This window comes from Mesoplodon densirostris, chromosome 1, assembly GCF_025265405.1.
Source record: "Mesoplodon densirostris isolate mMesDen1 chromosome 1, mMesDen1 primary haplotype, whole genome shotgun sequence".
NCBI classification, from domain to species: domain Eukaryota; kingdom Metazoa; phylum Chordata; class Mammalia; order Artiodactyla; family Ziphiidae; genus Mesoplodon; species Mesoplodon densirostris.
In genome coordinates this window covers 17,386,852-17,413,472 of record NC_082661.1, presented here as the reverse complement: position 1 = coordinate 17,413,472, position 26,621 = coordinate 17,386,852, and the positions used below count along the sequence as shown (strand labels likewise).

At 43.3% G+C, this 26,621-nt stretch overlaps 1 protein-coding gene across 2 annotated transcripts in view; it reads left to right on the top strand.

Moving 5' to 3' along the window:
* Nucleotides 1–18,990, top strand: part of CASP7 (caspase 7) — a 32,371-nt gene extending 13,381 nt beyond the window's left edge. For both annotated transcript variants that reach the window (XM_060101414.1, XM_060101333.1), the window contains exons 3-7: nt 11,385–11,521; nt 11,984–12,112; nt 14,855–15,030; nt 15,389–15,518; nt 17,463–18,990. In XM_060101414.1, coding sequence (XP_059957397.1) covers nt 11,385–11,521; nt 11,984–12,112; nt 14,855–15,030; nt 15,389–15,518; nt 17,463–17,686 — 796 coding nt within the window. In that variant the 3' untranslated portion in view covers nt 17,687–18,990. The remainder of the gene's footprint in view (nt 1–11,384; nt 11,522–11,983; nt 12,113–14,854; nt 15,031–15,388; nt 15,519–17,462) is intronic.
* Nucleotides 18,991–26,621: the final 7,631 nt, after the last annotated feature.

Below are 26,621 nucleotides of genomic sequence, written 5' to 3'. Positions count from 1 at the left end.
CAGGTTTCCATAGTGATAGAACTTTTAAAATACCGTTAGTGTAGAATTAAGTCCAGTAATAGAAGAGTACTATGAAAATAAGCCCCGTTGCTTCTCAAGGGAGCTCATAATCACAAATAAGAAATGTGCATTATGACCTTGCATATTCAAACCCCAAGCTTGCTGGTGCTTAGGGCTTTCTGTCTGGCCTGCATCTGGTAGGGTGAGTTTGTATACTGCTCAGCTGAAAGTGAAAAAGATAGATGAAGTGGTTGTGTAAGAATCAAGACTGAAGTGTGTGAGCTGTTCTCAGTTCTGGAGCTTGCAGCCACAGTACGGACACCATTGTGTCTCCCACTTCATTCTAGGCTATTTAAAGAGAATTCGGTCCTTTATTTCCCCTGAATGATTTTTTTCTTTGAGTCATTTGTCAATTTTTATTGCCAGAGTTCTCTGTTCTTTTTTTAAGGGGGAAGTTGGAAACATGGAGGCCGATAATTCTTCTCCTAAGCCTATTTTAAACTGACTTTGTTTCCCAGTGTAAGTGTACTTCTGCAAATTGAGTTTCAGAGAAGAATGTACGGAGCCAGTTTCTTCTCCTTCACAAACCTGAGGATGGCAAGTGATAAGGAGGTTTCCCAGGAGTGCAGGTGTTATAACTCCCCTTCATCAGCTTCTCACCTTTCACTGACTGTGACCTTGAACCAGGAAATTGAGAAAAGCATTGCTTAATAATTTTGGTTTTTATGCATCCACCTCTTCCTCATTGCACTTGGAGGGGTGAAATGGGAAAGTGTGGTAACTCCTGAGTCATTCGCTTTATCCAAGACCCTTGAAAAATGTTTATACGCTTCATTTGAAAATTAAACTATTTGGTATGCCTCTGTGGTCTTTTATTCTTGTATTACTACCTTGAGGACCTTTAAAAGGAAAAAAATAACCTCATGAATTTGAACTCTCTGATTCAGCACAAACTCACTTCCTATTTTTGTTCACTCACATATAACTTTACATATTTTGCACTAACTATGTGTGCTGTTTTGCCACCTTTTGTAGATTTGGCACTTCGGTGGGTTGCCCACATCTGCATGCTCATCACTTTAAATAGCTGTGGAGTATTTTATTCTCTTGATATCTGTCCCCTGCTTAGCCGTTTCCCCGTTGTTTCCAGTTTTTCACTCTCAGAGATGGTGCTACTGGCTGCATCTTTGTGGAAATGTGGGGTTTTTTCCATGGGACCCCAAGTTCCTAGAAAGTCGCTTTTTCTCTAGGGAGCTGTCCTGGAGTGGGGAGGATGCAGCCATGTGGAGCCTGGGCATTTCTGCCGGTCAGCAGAGAATGGGGGAGGCCAGTGTGACTTTCCCAGCCCCAGTGTGAATGGTCCTATGGAAAACTCCAGCGTGCAGTTCACTGCTGATTCAGTCACGGGCCTTCAGGGCCGGACGGACTGTGCCAGTCTTCTGCCCCTGCTGTGCTCTGAGCATGTTGAGTTTTTATTATTTCAGAGAAGAAGGAAACTCGCTGCCGGTCATCGCAGGGCGAAGCCTAGTTCTGATGCAGAGGGGGTTGCTTTCAGATGGAGACATGAGGTACCACCTTCACTCTCTCCCTTCCTCTCGGTCTTGTTCTGTGCCTTGGTATGTCAGGACTGCTGGCAATGCCCTCTACTGAAATCCTGAAACCATGAATGAATCATCCCAAAAATATTTAGACAAAGCAGCTATGAAAACCAGAGCTCTAGTTCCGAATGAAGCAGCCCTGGGGAAATGTGTGCCTGGTGGTGTGTTTACTTTCATGCTGATGAATGTCTGCAAACAGACAGAGCTACTGGGAATCCTATTCACGGAGACACTTTAGAAAATAAATAGGAGGGGGTTTGCGTGCTTATAGTCCCTTCCAAATATAGAAAGGTGTAATTCACCTTTCGAGTAGCCTGGGGGATCTGTAAGAAGATAAAACCCGTATTTATTCACTCTGGTGATGGGGAAAATTATACTTGTACCCAGAGTGGATTGTAAAAATTTTTCGTGCACTTTCTGAGGCTTTTCACTTCTTTGTATGGTAGGTACAGTATTTTTATCCTATAATGTTTTCTGATATGTGTTACTGTAGACTCTTCAAGGAAGTCTTTCTATATAAATAACTATCAGAGCTTGGTGGTAATTCTTTGCCTCTTGATTTTGCTGAAATGACTGTGAAATCTGAGGTTCCAAAAAATGGCTCTCGACCTGAGAAGTTAGGATAATCTAGGTCCTTCCTGATAATCAATGCTGGTATTATCTGTGTTCCTAGCAGAGATTTGAGCTTACCAAAACCCATCTGGGAAATGAAGACAGTGGTCCTTGCACATATGAGCGAGGAAATACAACACCAGCAAACATGAAGGATGGTTAGGAAGCACCATAGTCAGCCAACCTGCTTGTGTAAATTAACTGCTCACTGTACTTGAGTGCACACTTGAATGCACTTCCTAAGTCAGTCTTTCTACCAGGCTTTTGTAGTTGTTGGGACCTTGCTTGTCCAGCCCTAACCAAGCACAGTGATTTCGTGGCCAGATTTGTTGTTTTAAAATCTGCAGCCAATTGTATATAACACATGAGCTTTTAAGAGGATTTGGACCTTTTAATTCACTGGTCTGGTTTATCATAGCCTTGCACTTAACAGCAGTTTCCAAAACCAGAATCCTGTGTTTCTCCTCAGTGTAGTAATCTTGGCCAATGTGTTCAGAATGTAAAAAGGTCAAGTTAAAGACTAAGTTTATCAGCACAAATTTAGCAAAGGGAGGGAACAAAATGGGGCCTGGCAAGGGTACAATGGGAAGTGATAGAATCTGGCTTTAAAAATACCCTGGCCAGCCTTTATTTGTTACATCTTTCCATACCTCTCGTTTGTACTTCGCAGAACAAATGGGTGTAATGATTATTAACATACTTTGTAAAGCATAAAACCCTATTAAAAATATTAATGAAACAACAAGGTCCTACTATGTAGCACAGGGAACTGTATTCAATATCCTTTGATGAAACCATAATGGAAAAGAATATGAAAAAGAATGTGTATATATATATATGTGTGTGTGTGTGTGTGTGTGTGTGTAACTGAATCACTTTGCTGTACAGCAGAAATTAACACAACATTGTAAATCAACTATACTTCAATAAAATAAAATTTAAAAATATATCAGTGATACTTGTTCCTGGTGACTTAGGGACAATCTTAAGTGGTTCCTCCACCATTTGTACCATTTGTCAGATTCAGGAGAAAGGCTGGTTTCCATTGATCTGGACTTGAAAAAAGTGCGGGTGCCCCCCTGTTGGGGTCTGTGTAACGGCAGTTCTCACGTGTGCTAGCATCTTCTGCAGAAGAGGCCAAATGAACCCAGGATGACAAGAACAGCCACTTTTAGAAAATCTTGTCTTTGGGGGAGGATCGCCAGCTGAAGAAGTTTCTAATCTGGATCCTTGAAAGCTTCTTATCACCCTGTTCATTCCCACCCTGGTGCCCACCCCTGGAGAACCGGCAGTGCTGAGCTGTGGACCAGACCACTGCCATCTCTCTGCAGTTGGCTGATTAATGAGCACCATCTCTTTGGAGCCCTTGAGGGCCTTGCTTCCGTCCAACAGCAGTTGTTTATCTGATGATCTGCTTGGCTCTGACCATTGATCTCCAAACAAACAGTAACTGTTTATGAGCTGCCAGCCCTTCGGTCACAGAGCTCACCTCCCCCGACTGTGCTGATAGTGAGTTACAGGGCCACCAAGGCTGTGCTGGGGACTCACCCAAACACTGTGCAAACAAGGGAGAATAAGGATGGCATTGCTTGCAAAGTGGCATTTCCTGGAAGCGTTTTGGTTGTGCTGTTAATTTCGGTTTAATGTTCAGCTCGGCTGTCACCTCTGGGAGACCTTGCAGGTTTCGTGGAGAGCCATAAATCCCACACATGAACCTAAATATAACCACACTGCTGCCCAGGGCCGCCTTCCACAGGCTGTGCTCCCCGAGGCATATCTCATTTGACTTTCTAGCCGAGAGCTAAGGGGCCCAAAGGCTGCAGCCATGTGGAGAGTGGTGTTTTTTTTATATAGTGTTTTTATTTTTACTTGTTGACAGTTTGCTTTATTTATTTATTTATTTTCTGGCTGTGTTGGGTCTTCGTTTCTGCGCGAGGGCTTTCTCTAGTTGTGGCGAGCGGGGGCCACTCTTCATCGCGATGCACGGGCCTCTCACTATCGCGGCCTCTCTTGTTGCGGAGAACAGGCTCCAGACGCGCAGGCTCAGTAATTTTGGCTCATGGGCCCAGTTGCTCCGCGGCATGTGGGATCTTCCCAGACCGGGGCACGAACCCATGTTCCCTGCATCGGCAGGCAGACTCTCAACCACTGCGCCACCAGGGAAGCCCCAGAGTGGTGTTTGATAGGGTGGGACGAGCTGGTACTCTCTACCCTGCCCGGGAGGAAGAGGGACTAGCCCGCAGAGACCTCTGCTTCCATGGGCTCTGGAAGTATCGAAGGGGCTTGAAACAAGAGTGGAGACTGCAGTGAAAGGTGAGGGCCAAGCGGGCCCAGGCAGTGGGCACACAGGCTAGTGCTGAGGCCCTCAGGCTTCAGAGGATATGAGCGTCTCCAGGAAAATACCCAGGCCTGGCTCTGATCCCCTTGGTCTAGGGATCTAGGCCTGGGAGTCTGAATTTTAACAGAGAAACCCTGGATTAAGGGACTTGGTGTCAGACCTCAGAATAAACCTGGACACTACCCCTGCCTAGCTTTGTGATCTTGGACAAGCTAATGTAATCTTTTTCTCTGAGGTATGGAGTTAATGTCTCACAGAGTTGTTGTAAAGATTACATGAGATAATATATGTAAAGCAGTAAGTGTTCAAAAAGTAGTACTTATTAGAACTTTATTTATTATTGTTGTTACTATTGACACGTAGAGGAAGAAGGCTAGGGAGAGGGGTAAAATCACAGTAGAAAACAGAGAAATGGGGTGTCCAGGGATGCCTTTCAACAATTCACACAAAAAAGTATGAATCCAAAAAATCCAAAAAGTAATTTTCAAAACAGGTCTTGAAATCCATTTGCAGCAAGTGATTTTTAACTATTAAATAATAATTTTTATTTTAATCTTTTGAGTAGTTAACTTATCCATAGATAGAAAAAGAGATATACAGTCAAAATTCTTTCTCCTTCCTACCGTCCTGCTCTCGGCTCCAGAACACAGGTAACCACTTTTGATGCTATTTAATAAATAACATGAGTAATAATAATGATGTTTATTTATTCAGTACAACTTACTACATGCTGCACACTGTTCTGAGTGCTTTGTGAATATTAACTTGTTTACCAGGTCTGAGGCAGATGCTATAATTTTGTCCTTCTTACAAATGAGGAAACTGAAGCCCAGAGAGGTTAATACGTAACTTGCCCACGATCACTCAGCTATGTGGTGGAGCAGGGTTTCAAGCCCAGGCAGTCCAGCCCCGGAATCCATGGATTTATGCATTATATCATCCTGCAAGGGTCTGTTTATGCAAATACAAGCAAGATAGGAATTTTTCCTGACACGTAGCACCCTGTTCTCATCGTTTTGCCCCTTTGTTTTGTTCCACCCTTAACACTGCTTATTGGAAATCATCCCACATCAGGATAGGGAGAGCTTCCTCATTATTTTAACAATACTGTGTGGTTTAGATTCAAGACCCTGCCTTTTACAGTCCAGCCAGGAAGTAGAGGCCGAATTAGATCTTGATACTTGCCCTGCTGGTTATTATGGGAGTGAGTGGCTAACTGAATAAACTTAGGTCTGCCAACCAGGTCTTTTTTTTTTTTTTTTTTTTTGCGGTACGAGGGCCTCTCATTGTTGCAGCCTCTCCCATTGCGGAGCACAGGCTCCGGACGCGCAGGCTCAGCGGCCATGGCTCACGGGCCCAGCCGCTCTGTGGCATGTGGCATCTTCCCGGACCGGGGCACGAACCCGTGTCCCCTGCATCGGCAGGCGGACTCTCAACCACTGCGCCACCAGGGAAGCCCCAACCAGGTCTTTTAATTGAGGCCTGCTATTAAGGTTCAAAACTGGACATGGGAACCCCAGGGGGGAAAAATGGAAGAGAACTTGTCAGTCCAAAAGTGTTTGCACATAGTATTAGGTGTCACACACAAAAGAAAGACTCAAGCAAAGTGATTGCCCTGTGTTCCTGCAGAATCAGCTACTGGGGCTCCCTAACGTAAGCCCCTCTCAGGAGTCAGCCCCCTTCCTATATGTGAGGCTGTACTTAATTCATGTCTCTGCAGCAGCCTGGCAACAGCAGCTGGCAAAGTGGAAGAGATGGCACTGCTCCCACAAGAGGGAAAATGGGGTGAAAGGGAGATAGATAATCCCCAGGAGAAGGGACTCCAAAACCTCACAACTAGTAGGTGGTAGACTCTAGTCTCTTGGACTCTTTTACTTGTGGAATCTATCCATAGGCAATAGACTTTAGTCCACCTGGTTTCTTCCTGGCTCCTTTCCCCTGGTGACTTCTCGACAATCATTTCTTCCTCTTATTTGTCTCTCGTTACATGCTTTAAACTAATCATCAGGGTTTGCTTCCCCAGACTTAAGCTACAGATGGAGTTTTCCCAAAGCCAGTGCCTCTTAGGAAGATGAGCTCAATGGGATCAAGTTGATAATCACTCTCTGATACACATCTTCGGTGTGGGAAGACCTGGGTTTAACAAAAAGCTATTTGAGTTAGAAGGAAAAATTAATATGGACTGACTCAAATCCAGAAAGAAGCAGCAGATATTAAGTTCATTTTGAAAAATGAGAATTCAGTTTAGGGGAAGGATAAGAAAGGGAAATTGTCCTTATCTCCCTTGAGATATTTACTGGGGATAAGAATCACATTTCATATTCATTTTTAAGGTACTTTTTATAACCATGGAAAGTGTTTTATTTAAAGTGTGTATATCTTTATATACACACTTTTGTGTTCCTTTTTTTTAAGCAGTTAGTTTTCCAAATTCTATTCTGATAGAAACAGAGTTCTTTTCTTTTTCATGTAACTTATATCTGAGCCTGTTTTTCTTATTAAAAATGCTCACTTGTGTAGTTTGGCTTATGGCAGCCTAAAAAAATCACAGCTTATTTATAATTTGGATATCGTTGTACAGTTTGTTTTAAAATAATCTGTATTGCAGAAGAGAGAAGTGAAATTTTCTCTCATAAAGGGCATAAACTTGACCTCCAGCCTGCCAGACGTAATGCTCCTCTTGTTAGGGTCTTCGAGTGGGCTTAAATTGGCTAAAGTTCTCTCAGGAGCCAATGAGAAAATGCAGGTGAGAATTTTGTCAAGATCCCAGCCCATAATAAGCCCTGACAAACGCTAATTGTTGTTATTATTACCTATAAAACGGGTGTGATTATGCCCCCTCCACCTACCTCAGAGATGTCAGTTGAAGACCGACATCTTTCTGACTTACTTCACTCTGTATGACAGAGTGTTTTTCTCTTTCTGACTTACTTCACTCTGTATGACAGACTCTAGGTCCATCCACCTCACTACAAATACCTCAATATCGTTTCTTTTTATGGCTGAGTAATATTCCATTGTATATATATGCCACATCTTCTTTATCCATTCATCTGTCGATGGACACTTAGGTTGCTTCCATGTCCTGGCTATTGTAAATAGAGCTGCAATGAACATTGTGGTACATGACGTTTTTTGAATTATGGTTTTCTTAGGGTATATGCCCAGTAGTGGGATTGCTGGGTGGTAGGGTAGTTCTATTTTTAGTTTTTTAAGGAACTTCCATACTGTTCTCCGTAGTGGCTGTATCAATTTACATTCCCACCAACAGTGCAAGAGGGTTCCCTTTTCTCCACACCCTCTCCAGCATTTATTTTTTCTAGATTTTTTGATGATGGCCATTCTGATTGGTGTGAGGTGATACCTCATCGTAGTTTTGATTTGCATTTCTCTAATGATTAATGATGTTGAGCATTCTTTCATGTGTTTGTTGGCAATCTGTATATCTTCTTTGGAAAAATGTCTATTTAGGTCTTCTGCCCATTTTTGGATTGGGTTGTTTGTTTTTTTGATATTGAGCTGCATGAGCTGCTTGTAAATTTTGAGGTTAATCCTTTGTCAGTTGCTTCAGTTGCAAATATTTTCTCCCATTCTGAGGGTTGTCTTCTCATCTTGTTTATGGTTTCCTTTGCTGTGCAAAAGCTTTGAAGTTTCATTAGGTCCCATTTGTTTATTTTTGCTTTTATTTCCATTTCTCTAGGAGGTGGGTCAAAAAGGATCTTGCTGTGATTTATGTCATAGAGTGTTCCGCCTATGTTTTGAGAGGGGAGACTTTAGAAGGTAGGAGACCAGACTGAGGGCATTTCTCTGTTAGAAATAAAATGATACGACGGAAGAAATTTGGCCTTATAAAAGTGGAGGATAAAGTCATGTTGAGGTTGAAAACAACAATATGGAATCTGAAGTTTCGACTTAACATAGCTAACCTGTAATCTGGACCAAAGTAGGAGGAGAAAGGGGAAAGGCCACATCCTTTCAGAGATTCTGAGAAACTCAGACTAACATTCAATGAAAACTCAAAGTGAAATACCCTTGGACCCACATTCATCAGGGAACAAGCTCAGTTTTCACTTTCACTTTACTTCTTCCAACTTTTGATGGAGCTTTGGGAGGATGGCGGACAAATCATTCTAACAGATACTCAAGAGCGTAAGGCTCGGGAACACTGACATGAAGGAGGAGGCCTGGGTGGTGGTCCCACCTTGCTGATCACTAGCTGGGTGACCTTGGACAACCCCCTGCCTCTCTGTGGACCTCAGTTTCCATGTCTGCAAAATGAGCCAATAAAACCTGATTCATTCATTCATATGACAGTTTTTAACTTCATTGCCCGACTAAAACGTCTCTCATACAGTATTTAGTAGAAGTGGCAAGAGTGGACATCTTTGACTGGTTCCTGATCTTAGGGCAGGAAGCATTCAGCCTTTCATCATTAAGTATGTCGATAAACATTCAATTAACTATCAAGTCAAGAAGAAAACGGGAATGTTATTGGAGTCAAACCGAGGGTTATAACCCGGGAAGCGTATTCTCAGAAAGCTCTGAGAACTGTTCCACCTGTTAGAAGTCAAAGGCACAGTCATGTTTATTTTCGAGACATAGGATCGTCCATCAAAATGACATACTGATATTTCACATAAAGTTCACCAAAGTTACATAGTCCAGATAAGCACATACAAAGCCAGCAGCAAGTCACCATGACCCCCTACAGAACTGGGAAAGAATGCTATTTTAAGAAGTTACATTGCTGGCATCCGAAGAAAGAAGAAATATTGATCTTTACAGTTGAGCGGGCACTCGTGTCTTTGAGGAGTTCTGGTTAACACGTAGTGCAGAGGTAAACTGCACATGAGGGATGGCGGGAGGAGGCCCAAACAAACACAGAGAATTTTATGTTTCATTTTTTCTTGTCCCACCTTAAAATATAAATTTTATTTCATCAAGTATGATATTAGCAGTGGGTTTTTCGTAGATGCCCTGTGCAGGCTGAGTTAGTTCCATTGTAATCCTAGTTTAGTGAGTATTTTTATCATAGCTGGGTGTTGGATTTTGTCAAATGCTTTTTTGCACCAATTGAGTTGATCATGTGGTTTTTGTCCTTTATTCTATTCATACAGTGGATTACATTGGTTGATTTTTGGATGTTAAACCAACCTTGTGTTCCTGGGATCAATCACACTTGGTCATGGTGTATTACCCTATTTATAGATTGCTGGATTGGCTTGCTGATATTTCATCAAGGATTTTTGCATCTGTATTTATTAGGGCTCTTGGTCTGTCGTTTATAACAAATATTTATTGACCAACTCATATGCCAGGCGTTGTTCTAGGTGTTGGGGATTCTGCAATGTTTCAAAAGAGATAAAAAATCTCTTCTCTCATGGAGCTTACATTCAGACGGTCGACTAACAGTGCAGCTCCCCACTGACATCTGGCCTTTTTTTCCTCTACCCTGTCAACAGTGCCCCAGATTCCAATCTCAGTGCCTGTGTGTCTGACTCTTAGAAAACTGGATGGTCAGTGTCTGGAGACCGGAAGGGGCCTACTTTCTTGTTTAAGTTGCTGTTGCTTTTTTCCCCTTTTGATGTAAATGTTAATTAAATTATAACATCTACATAGAGAAGTGCACACACTTATGTACCCTTCTGTGTATGGGTTCCTTCACTCAGCGTTACGTGTCTAAGATGCATCCATGTGGCTCTGTGTTGTCATGGTTTCTTCACTCTCATTATTGTAGGCATATATTTTATTGCACTCACTTCACTGTGCATCACAGATAATGTGGGTTTTTTTACAAATTGAAGGCTTGTGACAACCTTGTGTTGTCAGATGATGGTTAGCATTTTTTAGCAATAAAGTGTTTTTTAATAAAGATATACCTACATTGTTTTCTTAGACCTATTACACACTTCATAGACTACAGTATGGTTTAAACATAAGTTTTATATGTACTGGGAAACCAAAAAGATCATCTGACTTGCTTTATTGGGATATTTGCTTGTTGCAGTGGTCTGGACCGAACCCACTGTATCTCTGAGGTCTGCCTGTCTATAGTATTGCATTGAATGAATATTCCACAATTTATCCATTCTACTGTAAATGGACATTTGGATTATTTCCTGTTTGGGGCTGTTTAAATAGTACTGCTGTGCACATGTGTGGCTCTGTCGTTAGGTAAACGTCTGCTCTCCTTTGAGCTATAGACCCAGGAGTGGAATAGCTCTGTCACAGGATATGTTTAAGTTCAGTTTTTTTTTCCTTTTTTTTTTTTTTTTTTTTTTGCGTTATGTGGGCCTCTCACTGTTGTGGCCTCTCCCGTTGCAGAGCACAGGCTCCGGATGCGCAGGCCCAGCGGCCATGGCTCACGGGCCCAGCCGCTCCGCGGCATATGGGATCCTCCCAGACCGGGGCACGAACCCGTATCCCCTGCATCGGCAGGCGGACTCTCAACCACTGCGCCACCAGGGAGGCCCTAAGTTCAGTTTTAGTAGGTTCTGCCAGTTTTCCACAGAGGGATGTACAAAGGGGGCTCCCCCAGTAACGTATTCCAGGTGCTGGACGTGGTCACCAAGACAATGAAGCCATTCTGAGGAATGTACTGGTATCACATTAGGATTTCAGTTTGTATTTCTGTGGCATCCAATGAAATTAAGCAGGAGATCCTGTTCATTTTAAACATGACAATTAAACAGAACCAACTGTCCACCCCAGCTCTTTTTCTTTTTCACAGACATTGCAGCATCCTTGGGCACCCCTTTTATGCTAGTAGTAAAAACAAGAGGTCATTCCTGTCCAGACATCTTCCACTGCCCCTGACTGGCTTTGTATTTCCCCAGTAAGAAGAAGAAAAATGACTCAGAAATATCGGCCAAGAACCCCCGGGCCCGAGTGCCTACGTATCAGTATAACATGAATTTTGAGAAGGTGGGCAAATGCATCATCATAAACAACAAGAACTTCGACAGAGTGACAGGTGGGTGCTGTGGGCATGGGCCAACCTCTCCTGTTCCCTTCCAGTTTCTTCAGCTTGCATTCAGACTTGTATCAGATGTTCATCAGGGAGACACTGTACCCACCTCCTGTGGCAGACAGCCCCTCCACAGGTGGTACTCGAGTGTCCAGGAGAGAGGGATGCGGGGAAGCTGGGAACTTTCAGTCTGAGAGTCCCATCACGTGCATTAGCGGATGTAATATTTGGACCACATGTGGGATTTGGCTGAGGATCAAGGCAGGCTGTTTGGGCTGACTGGGCCTGAGAGTCGCCATGATGAGGCTCACCTTTTGTGGGTGGGCTGACTTACCCTGTCCTTTGAGTTTGCTTCTTATTTCAGTCGCTCATCTAAATTGTGACCTTGGCAGCATTTACACCGGAGCACCTGGCCTGATGGTGCCAGCACGTGGCACTCATCGTGGACTCGGTGCTTGATTCCCACAGGAATGGGTGTCCGCAACGGAACAGACAAAGATGCTGAGGCTCTTTTCAAGTGCTTCCGAAGCCTGGGTTTTGATGTGACCGTCTATAATGACTGCTCTTGTGCCAGGATGCAAGATCTGCTGAAAAAAGGTGCACTTCTGCCCTTCCTCCTTCAGTCTTCTTCCTTCTCCCCACCTGGTCCGGGGAAGACACCTGCACATGCAGGAGGGAAATGTCTCAGCGTGGGAAGCCTTTCCTTCCTCTGGGTGACTCCATACCTGTCTCTGGGGCACCTGTCTCTCTGGAAACTTAGATCTCCCCCTAAAAAGGTGAAAGCAGCTTACATCACAGCAAGAGAAATAGGTTCTGCATCTACAGAATGGTCTCAATTTCAAAACGCCAATTCCTAGGGAAGTAACAAATCTACCTTTCTGTCCAGAACAGAGTTTAAGTATAAACTTTTCCCTGGTGGCAGAGAGAGAATTATAACCCCAGACACTACACCTTATTTTTTATATGACATGTTCACAAAATTGTTTCTTTAGATCTTTAACACAACCCCTGCGTGTTGGCCAACAATATTATCATGCCCGTTTCATGAATATAGGGACGGAGTTTTAGAGAGGATAAAGGCCATACCGAAGGCATAGTTCGTAGGGGCAGAACCAAACCTCAAGCCTTGGTCTTCCGATTCCAGAACCATTACGTTTTCTATTACCCCACACCATCTAGTGGAAGCCACCTAGGATATTCTCACATTTAGGGCAAATGATTGAAAGTCATGCCTTCCCAACTCCTTAGATGGTGACCCATGGGCAGAGGGTAGGCACACAATTCCAATCAGTGCTGCTTTTCTTCGCTGTGCAGCTAAACAACAAAAAAAGACCCCCCCCCCCCATAACACTCTCTCTTAAGTACCCTCTCTTATATTTTTAAAAACTAGGCATCTTTTCCTTATTTCTTCCAACAGGAATCTTAAGAGCCCACCTTCTGTACCCTAGTAGGCCACATGGTAGAGCAGACTGGAAGTCAAGAGTACAAATCTGGGGTCTAGTCCAAGTTCTAGCAGCTGGGCGAGCTAGGCGAGGCTTCTGTGCCTTCTTGGTGTTTTACTTTCCTGAAATGCGGATCATGATACCATCTCCTCCTGCTCCTTGGGGCTGCAGTCAGCATCAGCTGAGGGAAAGTTTTTGAATGTGATTTGAGAAGGGTAATGGCCTCTACAGATATAAGGGCTTGTCCCAATTGTAGTTTCTGTCCTTACGAAAAGTGGGTTATTCCACCCGTGTCCGGGGCATGTCAGGATCACAGAATTCTCATTTGTTGTCCTGTCACAATAGCAACATGGTGATTTTTCTTGACGCGACAAAGTTCTAGGACCTCTCCGAGATTCCATTTTTTTCTTATCAGTGAAATAAAGATAAACGAGGCCTACTTCAAGCGGCTCTTGTAGGGATTAAATAAGATAACTCCGGCAAAGTACCTAGATCACTGTCTGCCTGCAGTAGGTGCTCAAGAAATTCTTTACTACTTTTTTTTTTTTTTTTTTTTTTTTTTGGCCACACCGCACAGCTTGTGGGATTTTAACTCCCCAACCAGGGATCGAACCCGGGCCCTCGGCAGTGAGAGCGTGGAGTCGTAACCACTGGGCCACCAGGGAATTAAGAAATTCTAAATCTTCTTCTTCCCTCATCCCTCATCATTGATGAAGAGAAGAGAAGAGGAAAGGATAGGTTATAGTAATTAGTTAGCTAGCTAGTTAGTTAGAACCACAGAACCTTAGATGAAATCAAACTGAGCCAACCCATGACATAATTTATGGTTCCTCTCCTCGGTGTCCTAAATTGACAGCCAACCTAGCATTTTCTTTCTTTCTTTCTTTCTTTTTTTTTTTTGTAATCTTATTTTTTACTTTTTAAATTGTAGTAAACGGGCTTCCCTGGTGGCGCAGTGGTTGAGAGTCCTCCTGCCGATGCAGGGGACGCGGGTTCGTGCCCCGGTCCGGGAAGATCCCACATGCCGCAGAGCGGCTGGGCCCGTGAGCCATGGCCGCTGAGCCTGCGCGTCCGGAGCCTGTGCTCCGTGATGGGAGAGGCCACAACAGTGAGAGGCCCGTGTACCGCAAAAAAAAAAAAAAAAAAAAAAAATTGTGGTAAACTACACATAACATAAAAGTTACCATCTTAACGACTTGTAAGTGTACAGTCCAGTGGCAGTGAGTACATTCACATTGCTTGGCAGCCATCACCGCCCATCTCCAGAAGAACTCTTTTCATCTTGCATAACTGAAATTCTGTCCCCATTACACACTAATGCCGCATTTCCCCATCCCTGCAACCCCTGGCAACCACCCTTCTGTTTTCTGCCTCTGTGAACCTGGTTACTCTAGGCACCTCCTATACATGAAATCGTAGAGTATTTTTCCTTTATTAAGTGGCTTGTTTCACTTAGTATGTTTTACTTTCTTTAACAAATACTTGCCCGATACTCTTCTGCTTTACAAATATCAGCTCATTTAATGGGTACTGTTGTCTCCACTTTACAGACAAGGAAACCAAGGCACAGCATGGTTAAGTGACTCACCCAGTGTCACAGATCTAACAAAGGCCACACCCTTCCGCAACCCTGTATGTTGTCTCCCAGCTGCTGCCTGAAACCCTCCTACCCTTGGGGTTCTCTTCCTCATGAGGCAGCCCCGTTCTGGTTTCGGACTGAGTGAGAATTCTACAATTCTCCCTCTCTCTAACTTCTCTCCAGTGTCGTCCCAGGGTGCTTCTCCACCATCTGCCCAGCCCTCTCTGTCAGCAACAGCTGCCAGGCTGGAGGGGAATACTACCTCTGAGGTCCCACAGGACATAGGTTTTAACTTTTCAATGTTTAAATCACTCGCAGCTTCTGAAGAGGACCACAGAAATTCAGCCTGCTTTGCCTGCATCTTACTAAGCCACGGAGAAGAAAATTTAATTTATGGAACAGATGGCAAGACAGCAATAAAGGACTTGACAGCCCATTTTAGGGGGGATCGATGCAAAACCCTGTTAGAGAAACCCAAACTCTTCTTCATTCAGGTAATCCCTTTCCAAAGTCCATAGAAATGGGAAAAGATTACACAGTGACTTGGATTGTATCATTTTTTACAAATCTACATGCTGTTTCTATTGGGGTATGCAAATTTGGGTTGTATATTTCTACCTCTAAATGCTTGCCATCTGCATTTAGATTGCACTGGATCACAAATTATGAGAGTTTAAGACATTACAATATTTTTATTTGCTCTGCTTACTGATGTGACACATTATCAAATTATCGTGAAGATTGTTGTGTTGCTAGTACATGTCAAGCGTAGACAACACTGGGACACAGCAGTGAACAGCACACGTGTTCCTGTTCCCAACTTCACGGAATGATCTCTGCTTTGATATTTAGGCTTGCCGGGGGACAGAGCTTGATGATGGGATCCAGGCCGACTCGGGGCCTATCAATGACACAGATGCTAATCCCCGATATAAGATCCCAGTTGAAGCCGACTTTCTCTTCGCCTATTCCACAGTTCCAGGTATCACGTCCATTGTCTGCTAACCAGACCATGCCATCCATCCCACCATCGAAATGAAGGCTTGCAGCTATGTCAGTTTCTTACTGCTGTAGTAATAAATTGCCACAAACATAGTGGCTTAACACACACAAATGTATTACCTTACAGTTCCAGAGGACGGAATTCCAAAATGGGTTGGCAGGGCTACAGTTCCTTCTGGAGACTGTAGAGGGGAAAATCCACGTCCTTGCTTTCCCGGCATGTTAGAACCACCTGCATTCCTTGGCCCGTGGCCTCCTTCCTCCAGCTTCAAAACCAGCAACCTCCCATCTCTGACCCTCCCTCCACCCTTACACCGCTCTTTCTGACCACAGCTGGGAAGGGTTCCCCTCTTTTAAGGACTCCTGTGATTAGATTAGTCCCATCTGGATAATCCAGAATAATTTCCCCATCTTGTTTCCTTGACCTCAGTCACATCTGCGAAGCTCTTTTTTGCCGTGTCTGGTAACATATTCACAGGCCCTGGAGTTAGGGCATGCACATCTCTGGGGGCCATTATTCTGCCTACCACAGGGACATAGTCACTTTTCTCTCCAAAGAAGGCTGAATTCTCTCCTTTATGATTATTATTATCATTGTTGGGAATTATAAGAACAAACATTTCTATGGCACTTTACAATTTACCGAGTGTTGTTCATGTCTTTTACCTCAATCATCCCTGAAACAATTGTGTAGGTAGTTAGGAAAGGTGTTACATCTGTCCTAATTTTACCGATAGAAGAAAAAATTGAGCTTGGGTGAGTTTAGGTGACCTGCCCGAGGTTATATAGAGATTTTGGTACCTAATAGTGCTCAGAACAGGATTCTTTTATACGGCAGCCTGTTAAGAGACACCAGAAATGCCTGTAACAAGCAAGCCACCTTATGATTAACCAAGCTCCGGATCTGCCTGAGTGAGTTCAGTGAAGTTCCTTTGTTTGGGGTAAAAACCACCACTAAGTTAGAATTCTCCCAACTGTAGTAGTAGTTTGTCAAGTGCCTGATACAGAGGTTCTGGTTACAGTAAATAGGCCATTGTGTTTGGAAAACCAGTTCTGGCAGCATCTACAGATGGGGTTTTGTGAGAATGGTAACGTCACAAGTTTTAAGGATTGTGCGTGGAAGAAAAATCTGGTCTCCTGCCCGTGAGAGGGAGACGGAGTCACGGCAGCATGTGTCTGGGTGAACCAACCTGTTACTCAAGTTGGAGGTGCTCTGAGCCAGGTCTAGCAGAACTAAAGGAAGAAGGGTGAACTCTAGGGAGGCAGGTGAGAGAGGCCTCCGGAAAAAAGAGCTGCTGTAACTGGGTCTTGAAAACCCAAACAGCAGGAGAGAGGGCTCACCAGACAGAGTGCCCAGGGGCAGGTGGCCCAGTGCGTTGGTAAAACTCAAAACGCTGGACCACAGGGGCTGTCAGTCTGCTCCGGCTGCGCTAACATAAGACCACAGACTGGGGGGCAGAAATTCATTTCTCACAGTTCTGGAGGTTGAGATCAAGGTGCCGGGCATTGTGGCTTCTGATGAGAGCTCTCACCCTGGCTTGTAGATCGCTGCCTTTTCACTCCCATGGCACAGAGAGGAGCAAGAGGCCATAGCACAGGGTGTAACCGGGCATTAGCAAGGTTCAAACCCGGACAGGTAGCCAGGGGACCACGTTGTCGTGGGCCCTGTGGGCTGTGCTAAGCGGCCTGAACTTCACCCTAATATAGGGGTGCGAGGGAACTGTTTTAGGTAGGAGAGGGACAGGATGAGATTTGTGTTTTAGAGTGGTTACCTGTAGGACATATACCCTGCACGGATAGGCGGGGAGGACGGTCCCTTCAGAAAAGCACGTGCAAAGTCCCCAAACACCGACAGCTCCTACTGGGTGGTGAGCGGAGCAGTGGCCAGGTCAGCTGATTTCCTCTCCTTTCTCTCCCGCTGAAGGCTATTACTCATGGAGGAGCCCAGGGCGTGGCTCCTGGTTTGTGCAGGCCCTCTGCTCCATGCTGAACGAGCACGGGAAAAGCCTGGAGATCTTGCAGATTCTCACCAGGGTGAATGACAGGGTGGCCAGGCACTTTGAATCTCAGTCTGATGACCCATGCTTCCATGAGAAGAAGCAGATCCCATGTGTGGTCTCCATGCTCACCAAGGAACTCTACTTCTGAAGATAACCATTCCAGGGGCGCACTCTAGCTGAGAAGCTACGGATCATTTGTTGATGAATCAGAATTTTTTTTTTTTTTGATGCTCTTGAAAGATCCAGAAATTCTAAAAGATTTTAACTTCAGGAAAATTGATTCAACAGGAAACTTCCTGGTGCTGTCTTATCGTCTCTGAAGTTTCAGAGACATTTTTTTTTTAACATTGTTATCCATTTGGCAACTTTCTCTTAAGATTAACTTTCTGTTTGTCTTTCTTTTTCCTTGTTGTCACACTTAGTACATACAACAAAAATGACCTCTGCAGATGAGTTTTGGCTGTGTCCACCGTAATTGGTGGTGACTTTGGTAGACCATCAGAGTCATATTTGTACCTGGCAAAGAGAATGCTTGACAAAAAACAGCCAAAGGGATATTCATTTGCCTGTATTGCAGAAAGTGGGTATTGAATGCGGTTTGAGTGATTATTTTCATTGGCTTACAGCGGATTCTCGTGCAGAAATTCCCAGATATGTTAGAGGGGGAAAAAATGTAATGATTCTAATATGTAGTAGTCAGGATCCAGTCAGGAAAACAGAAACCATTCTAAGTATTTCAGTAGAGGGAATTTAATAGAGGAAATTGACATACATAGATGATCAAAGAGAAGATAAATGAAAAGAAGCTGTTACCACCTAGGGCTATGAGGAGGTGTGGTTCCCTGAGTCCAGAAGCTGGGGTCATACACAGGAGCTGGAAACATGGTTGGGGGCTGGCTGGTAGGAACTGGAACCACCTAGGAGTTGTGGGAAATGGAGCCGTGGCAGGAACAAAGCCATTGCCCGAGATGGGGCAACACCAGATGAGTCAGACATGGGGCTTCACTTCTCCTTCTGCCCTCTAGTCTTCCTCTAACACCTTGCCCTTCCAGTCTTACCTGGAAGCAATCTGGCAAGGGCCCTGGGAAGTGTGATTTCCTGCAATACAGAGCATAACAAGGGATAGTGAGGCAAGGGAGGAACAGAAATAGATATGGGCCTGGATCACAATGTGAATAGAAGGAATCCTATTCCCTATGTTCAGTGAGTCATCCATTCAATCATTTATTCATTGAGTTGTCAGATAATCTTTGTATTACCTGTTATGTGCAAAATCATCTATTTAAGCTTTAAAATCTGCCTGGAATTTTTTAGGTTATTCCAAGCCTTATTCTGGGTAAATTTTTTGTTACCTCTAATTCTCTAAATGGGGGAAGGTTTATGGCGAAGATATTTGCACTGTGTTTTCAAGGTGGTGTCCTCTTTTGAATCCTTGATAATTACTATTTTACTCTGCCCGATAACTTGTTAACAAACAAATGTTTATATTTATTGATTAAAATGTGGTTGTTTAATTCCTAATCTGCTCAGTTTGTTTTCCGTTTGAAGTTTTTTTTATTTCAGTGGGAAAATGAGAAAACAGGATAAGAATTGACCCTACTGACTTGACCTCAACACAAAATGTAATTCATGTTTTCTTTTGAAGCTAGAACACTAATAAAACAACAAGTAAATAATCACTTAGGAAGCTGAAACTCTTCACATAAAGGGTTAATGAACTTGTAAAGCTGTTTGTGATGGGCTGGCCCTTTTTAATTTGGCAACAAAATCAGATGGTGTAAAAGTATCTTCTTTCAATAAGAAAACTAATTTAGGGCCAGTTTATTAGACTTGTCCCTGTTTCCTGCCATCTAAAATATACCAAATGTTCAAAATTTAAGTGGTGATCATGAATCAAGAGAATCAACAAGCACCTACCCCACTTTTCTCAGAATTCACAGGCTGTTCTTTGGGAAATAGACTACCCTGTTAAAGGTTCCTATCTTAGAAATAAATATGCCCAAGTGCATTGTAATTTAAAGTAAAAACCATAGCACTCTACTTATTGATATTTGCCTTGTAAGCTTCATTAAAGAGACAGAAGTGATTCCAAGTGTCAGCATTCATTTTTTTTTAATTCTCTGAGCAATCTTTAAGCTTATAAAATAATATTACCTCATGCCCTTTAGTTCAGAAATATAAATCGCTGTTAGGAAAGAGTCTTCATTTATCAAGATCAGAAATCCTGTTCCAAGTTGGGTATGTGTTCATACCCATCTCCATTCTTAAACTTCCCAATCTTTTTATAATCTGAAATTCTGATGACAAATTACACTAAAAGAGAACTCAATCCTGGTGAATACACGTTCCTGGTTATTGTTATTTAGAATCCAAGCTTCCCCCTTGCAAAAGTACCAGGCAGAGTGCTGCTGTCGGTGAGGAAGATGCCTCACTTGGCATGGTGGGCTCAAGTCTGGGTTTCTCTTTGTTTGCTTTTTCTCATGGTGCCACTAGCCTATTTTAAATGCCAGCTTTAGGCTCTGCCTTGAGCTTTTTCCTCTGAGCAAATTTCCATAAACCATCATAAGCCTATTATGTTTATAAATTGCCCAAAATAGGTCTCAAAGTGCTGGGATGCAGTGTATTCAACATGATTTAAAACCTCAAGAAAATCAAAGTTTCTCTGTGAGAAAGAAGATAATGTCCACTGAAAGGACATAGACACTGGTTGACAAATCCTTTCTTTTGTCCAGCCTTGCAGTGCGTCTCCTGAAATCTTTTGTCCAGATACTCTGGCCACCAAGGATTGCCTTTTGACTTCCTAGGAGCACACCTTTCCGTCTGGCTTTCCATCTGTCAGGCCTTTTCCAGCAGACATCAGGCCAGGTGAGAAGCTGCGGTGGTCACCAATTTAAAGCATCAGCAATGCATCTGTGTCCTTAGGCAGAGACAAATAGCAGTAGCCCCAGGTACCATGAACTTCCAAAGGAATGTGATCCTTCAGAGTTCTTCAAAGATAAAGCGAGATCAAAAGGTTCTTTTATACTGTTTTGCCTTGTAAATGTTTTTGCCTTGTAAATATCAATACCAAGTGTGTGCTGGGCAACATCCACATCCCCTGGGAGCTTGTCAGAAATGCAGAACCCCAGGCCTCGCCCCACTCAACAAGAATCTGCATTTTAACCAGATCCCCAGGGGATCCACATGCACAGGACAGTTTGAGAAGCTCAGTTTTGAGGGCAAGGACCACTTGTTTACACATTTTTGCTTCCCCTCTCCACTGAAACTGAAGCTGATAATATAGTATATACCTAAAAAGAATTCATGAAAAAACATATCTATTTTGGAGTTTTCACGGAAGACATGTTTCAAGCACGTCTTAACCTTCAGCAAAAATCTTCTTGTAAAACTCTACCATGCCCTTAATTTCCATGGTATACTTTCTATGCCCTTCTCCATTTTAAATGAGCCTTCTGCTGAGTGATATAATAGGATTGTTTTCATGTTCTCAAAGTGCTTGAGAACATGAATTTCAGGCTTTAAGATGTCTTCCTAGACAGAATGGGATTAAGGGAGCCATTCTGCGCATGTTTCTGCTGTGGGCAGGAGCTGCTGTGCATTGAAACCACAGAGCCTGTCTCTTCCCACCAGTCCTCCCAATAGAGAGAAGTATTGTCTGTCCCTGCCAGTGTGCCCTCGGGCCATAGATCACCCTTCCGATAGATTTCAGGACTTTGTTTTGGATCAGATGGCAAATAATTCTTTCTGACTCATAAATCATTAACACAAATACACCAAGAACACATGTGGAAGACTCCAGCCACCACCGCAGTACTGGTGTGGACGTGGAAACTCCATCAGCTTGCAGGTTCATGCTTGAATAGCCTTCTAAAAGTACATGATCAACATCTGGAAACCCAAAAGCCGAAGATGATGAGTTGGCTTTGGCGTGAGCTTTGGTTTATATAAATATTTATGGCACTACAGTTTTCTGATAAGTTTGTTTTAAGCATTTAAAGCTAAACGATGTCAAAGGATTTAAATTTGGAAGGCACTTGGGGTTGATATAACTGCAGAAATACAAGGCCAGGCATTTCTTGAGCTTTGATGGTCTGACCCAGGTAGATGGCATGAGGTTTAGGAAGGATTTGGGAAAAAGAGGGAGGTAGAAACAGTCTGATAGGTTTGGTCTAAATTGCTAGTTCCAGGGAGTTCCCTGGTGCCTAGTGGTTAGGACTCCGCGCTTTCACTGCCATGATGGCCTGGGTTCAATCCCTGGTTGGGGAACTGAGAATCCCGCAAGCTGTGCAGCATGCCAAAAAATGGAATGAAATGAAATGAAAAATTGCTAGTTCCAGCTTAAGTTGTTTAAGGCATATCTCAATCCTCACAGCATCAAACTTTTTTCTTAGGATCCAGGGTTAGCAGAGGTGCTTTTAACCATCAGTATTTAGAAACTTGGCTCTGAATCCCATTAAAAGATAAACTGAGGCATATTAAAATTTTAGGAATTTATTTGCTCCAAAGGGGAAGTGGTTAGAAGTGCTCCCCCAAAGGGAGCTGGGGAAAATCTTTTACAGGGAAAAAGTGGAAGCAGAAAGGAAATTACTGGTTGGCTATAGCCTAAACCCTAGTTGGCTGTGATTGGTTGTACTTAGCTTTCACTCCCCTAAACTTGAGATGTTTATAGGCTTAGATTTTGATTTGCTTATGTCGGTGCAGCAACACTAGAGCTACCTTGAGTCTGATAGCCTCCTTGTTTAATTAACAGTCTGATCAAGTTCTAATCCCAGCTCTGACATTTGACTGTTTAATACCCATATAACTTTAGACAATCTTTCTGTTTCCCCATCATCCCATGAGGATAGTAATGTTGTGAAGATTAAATAAGATATGTATGTAAAGTGCTTAGCACAATGCCTGGCACAAAACACTCAATAAAAGGTAGGTATCAAGGGATGATGAAGAAGAAGATGATGTGAAGACAATGATTTTAACATGAAACATGGAAAAGGCAAGAATAGAAGATGCTCCACTGGACCCTCCACCCTTTCTGCCTCAAAGTGAGGTCTCCCAAAAGTGCAGGAATTACACCAAAGATTGATTTATACAGCAAACATTTAAAAAGCCCTACTAAATGCCAGATGTTGTATTAGAGCTGGGGCTAAAAAAGATGACCATGAAACGATACTTTCCCCAGAGGAGGTAAACAAATCACTCCAGTAAAATAGTAGCTTACTTTTGTTTATTTATTGAGTTGTGCATTCATTACTCTGGAGTACAGATGAGGAGGTCTCCCTCTGCCTAGGGATTCAGAGAGGGTTTCCCAGAGGACATATCTAATTCTCTTCCATTTAGCCTCCCAGCAAGGCTGAGAGGAGGCAGCAGAGACAGGAAATGAAGGTCAGCAGGTAGAAGGTGGTTCCTTTACTCTAGTGATTCTCACATTTTAGGGTGCCTGAGAACCCTGGAAGATCTGTGTATGAAGCAGATTCCTGCACCCCACTCTGCCCCCATTGTAATTCAGTATTTCCAGGTTGGAGACCAGGAATCTGCATGTTTGGCAAACTGCCTGGAGATTCTGGTATCGGTGGTCCTAGGACAGTGTATTTTATATTGATAGTAAAAGCCTCCCTTGCAGATCAGTGTGAGTGGCAGCAAAACCTCAGTTAAATAGCTAGGAAAGGGACTTCCCTGGTGGTCCAGTGGTTAAGACTCCATGCTCCCAGGGCCCAGGTTCCATCTCTGGTCAGGGAACTAGATCCTGCATGCCACAACTAAGAGCCTGCATGCTGCAACTAAAGATCCCGTATGCCACAGCTAAAAAGATCCCACACACAGCAATGAAGATCCTGAGTGCCGCAACTAAGACCCGACGCAGCCAAAAACAAATAAATATATATAAAAAAAAAAAAAAAACCCAGCTACGAAAGACCATCAAAGGGCCAGCCATGCATTGGCTACTCTCAGATCTGGTGACTTAGTCAGTTTGGACTGCTAACAAATTACTACAGAATGAGAAGCTTAAACAACATTTATCTCTCACAGTTCTGGAAGCTATAAAGTCCAGGATCAAGGCACAGCAGATTTGGTGTCTGGTGAGAGCTTGCTTCCTAGTTCATAGATGGCCATCTTCTTACTGTATCCTCACGTGGCAGAAGGGACATGAGAACTCTCTGGGGTTTCTGTTATAAGGGCACTAATCCTATTCATGAGGGCTTCACCCTCATGACCTAATCACCTCCCAAAAGCCCCAATACCTAATACTGTCTCATGGCGGGGGTGGGGGGGGTAGAATTTCAACATGTGAATTTGGGGGAGGGGCACAAACATTCAGTCCATAACATATAGCTAGCCACCCTATTAGCCACCCTTTCCCAATTCCAAATGTGCTAGAACTAGAGAACACTTGCCCAAGAACTTCCAGAGGCTGAACAGGAACTTCAAGCCCAGGGTGACTTTTGGAGGAAGCTTGGGAAGTGTGAGGGAGCTTGCAATGAATGGGTCCAGATGCACTGGCTTCTCCAGCTGGTATCTGCAGGCCCACCTCTTTCCTCTTCCTCTCAGATCACTTAGACAATCATTTCTAGGCAAGATGGGCCACTCGTGTTTTCCCTCTCCTCCAGTGCCTCTTAGGTACCACAATGTAAAATACTTTCTTTAATAACATTACTGACATTCTTAAAGGAACTTTTCTCTACCGCACCTTTCATAATTAATATTAACTGGTTTAATGTTAAGTAAGGAAGGGAAAAGTTAATTCTCAAGTGTATGTTTTTTATACTAGGATATATGCAGGACCAACTCTTAAAAGCTTAGGAAAATCAGCTTTTGCAAATTATCTTTTCTGAAGCTTCCAGCTGTATTAGGTGCTGACAGTTTTTAAGCACTGAGATGAAAGAGACAAATTCTTTTTCTTTTGTGTTGCTAATTACAATTTTTCTTGGCATTATGAAGCCTGCTTTTCTCTTGAGACGTTTGCCAGCATACATTAATTGCACAAATATTTACAGACTGCTAAAGCATAGGGGCAGCTTATACCAAAAAAGATATGGAACACTTGAAAAAAAGCCTCTCTGACACACTGTATTTGTGGTCTGTTACCCGGAATCAGCATAAACTATTTGCCCCTTAGCCTCAGCAAACGTGTTTGAAGAACGTTGTCCCTGGGTTGACTAAGTGTTTACTTTGCTGGCAATGGTTGCTGAAGTCTTCCTTCAAGAGACTTGTGGATGACACTTCTTTTTTTCAGGGTTAAAAATAAGATTTCCAAAAATATGTATGCATCTTATGGATTGCTACGCTGTCAACACTTTTCATCTCCTAGGCCTCCCACATGGCATGGAAGAGGTTTATCCAATGGTTCTTCCAAATCCCAGGAGCTTCAGAAAGCTAAGTTGAACAAGCTGGAAAATTTGAATAGCAAAGCCACAAGGCTCTTTGTACCTTCTCATTTTCCTAGTATGCTAATTGAGAACAAAGGCTCTGGAGGAAGAGCCCTGTTCCCATCCCAGCTTTGGCACTTCCAAGTTAGATAACCTTGAGGAATCTCTCAAGCTCTCTAAACCTCAGTTTCTCCATCTTAAAATTGAAATAGCCACATGTAGGTACCTAGGAAATTGCATCTACCTCTAAGTGTCTTGTGAGAAATAAATGAAATAATGAGTACAAAGCGCTTAGCACAATGCCTGGCACACAGAAAGTACTCAATAAATGTTTGACTATGTCTTTTAAACCAGCCTGACCTTATTAATAATTTAGGACACAGGAAGGAGATTAGGAAAGAGGGACAAAAAGGAAGTGAATGTGGATTCTAATCTACAGAAGAGGCTTTCTGAGGATTAAGGCTACCCATGCAGAGGAGAGGAAGAACGGGAGCAGGAAAGGAAGGCAAGAGAATTATGGAAGGCCAAAGAATGGCATAGCCACCAGCCTGAGCTTCAGAAGAGGAATGGGCGCTGAGTGCAGAGATGTCCAATAAAATACAAGGTGCCCAGTTACATTGGAATTTCAGGTAGAGCAACAAATTTTCTTAGTGTAAGTGTGTCCCAAATATTCCATGGAATATACTTATACTGAAAAATTATTCGTTGCTTATCTGGAATTCCAATTTAACTGGGTATCCTGTTTTTATGGGGTTATTGTTTATTGTGTGTGTGTGTTTGTCTATTTGCTTGTTTTGCTCAATCTGGCTGCCCCAGCCCTAACTCTGCAGACCATTGTTCCAGCTTCCATCAGCTCATCTTGGCCCTGAATGCCCACTTCACAGGGATGTTGGGAGGATTTAAAGAAAAATGTGTGGAAAGGGCTTTGCAAACTCCAAAGAACTATAAGATCAAATAAGGAGACATTTCCTTTGGTGGGTGTTGTTATGAGTCATCAAGCAAAAGCCAGGTCTTTGTGAATTTAAAGAGATAAATGGAAAATTCCAGGGAGTCTATGGAGTTTATTCAGAAGGGGTGATTCTAAAGACCCCTAAAGGGGACTTCCCTGGTGGCGCAGTGGTTAAGAATCTGCCTGCCAATGCAGCGGACCCGGGTTTGAGCCCAGGTCCAGGAAGATCCCACATGCCACAGAGCAACTAAGCCCATGTGCCACAACTACTGAGCCTGCGCTCTAGAGCCCACGAGCCACAACTACTGAAGCCCGCACACCTAGAGCCCGTGCTCTGCAACAAGAGAAGCCTCCTCAACAAGAGAAGCCTCCGCAACAAGAGAAGCCGCGCGCACTGAAACGAAGAGTAGCCTCCACTTGCCGCAGCTAGAGAAAGCCATGCACAGCAACGAAGACCCAATGAGGCCAAAAATAAATAATAAAATAAATTTATTTTTTTAAAAAATTCTAAAAAAATAAATAAAGACCCTAAGGAGATTGACTAGATGTAATGGTTCTCAACTGTGGCTACACCCTAAAATCACCTGGAGATCTTTTCCAGCCCAGTGCCCAGGCAGTATCCCAGATCAACTAAGTCAGGATCTCTGAGGGTGGGACCAGGAATCAATGTTGTTAAACCTCTCCATGTGATTCCAGTTTGCAGCCAAGCTTTAAACTAGTGGTAGAATGCACCCCGGGAAGGGGTAAGTTGAACAGTTTAGAAACTTTGG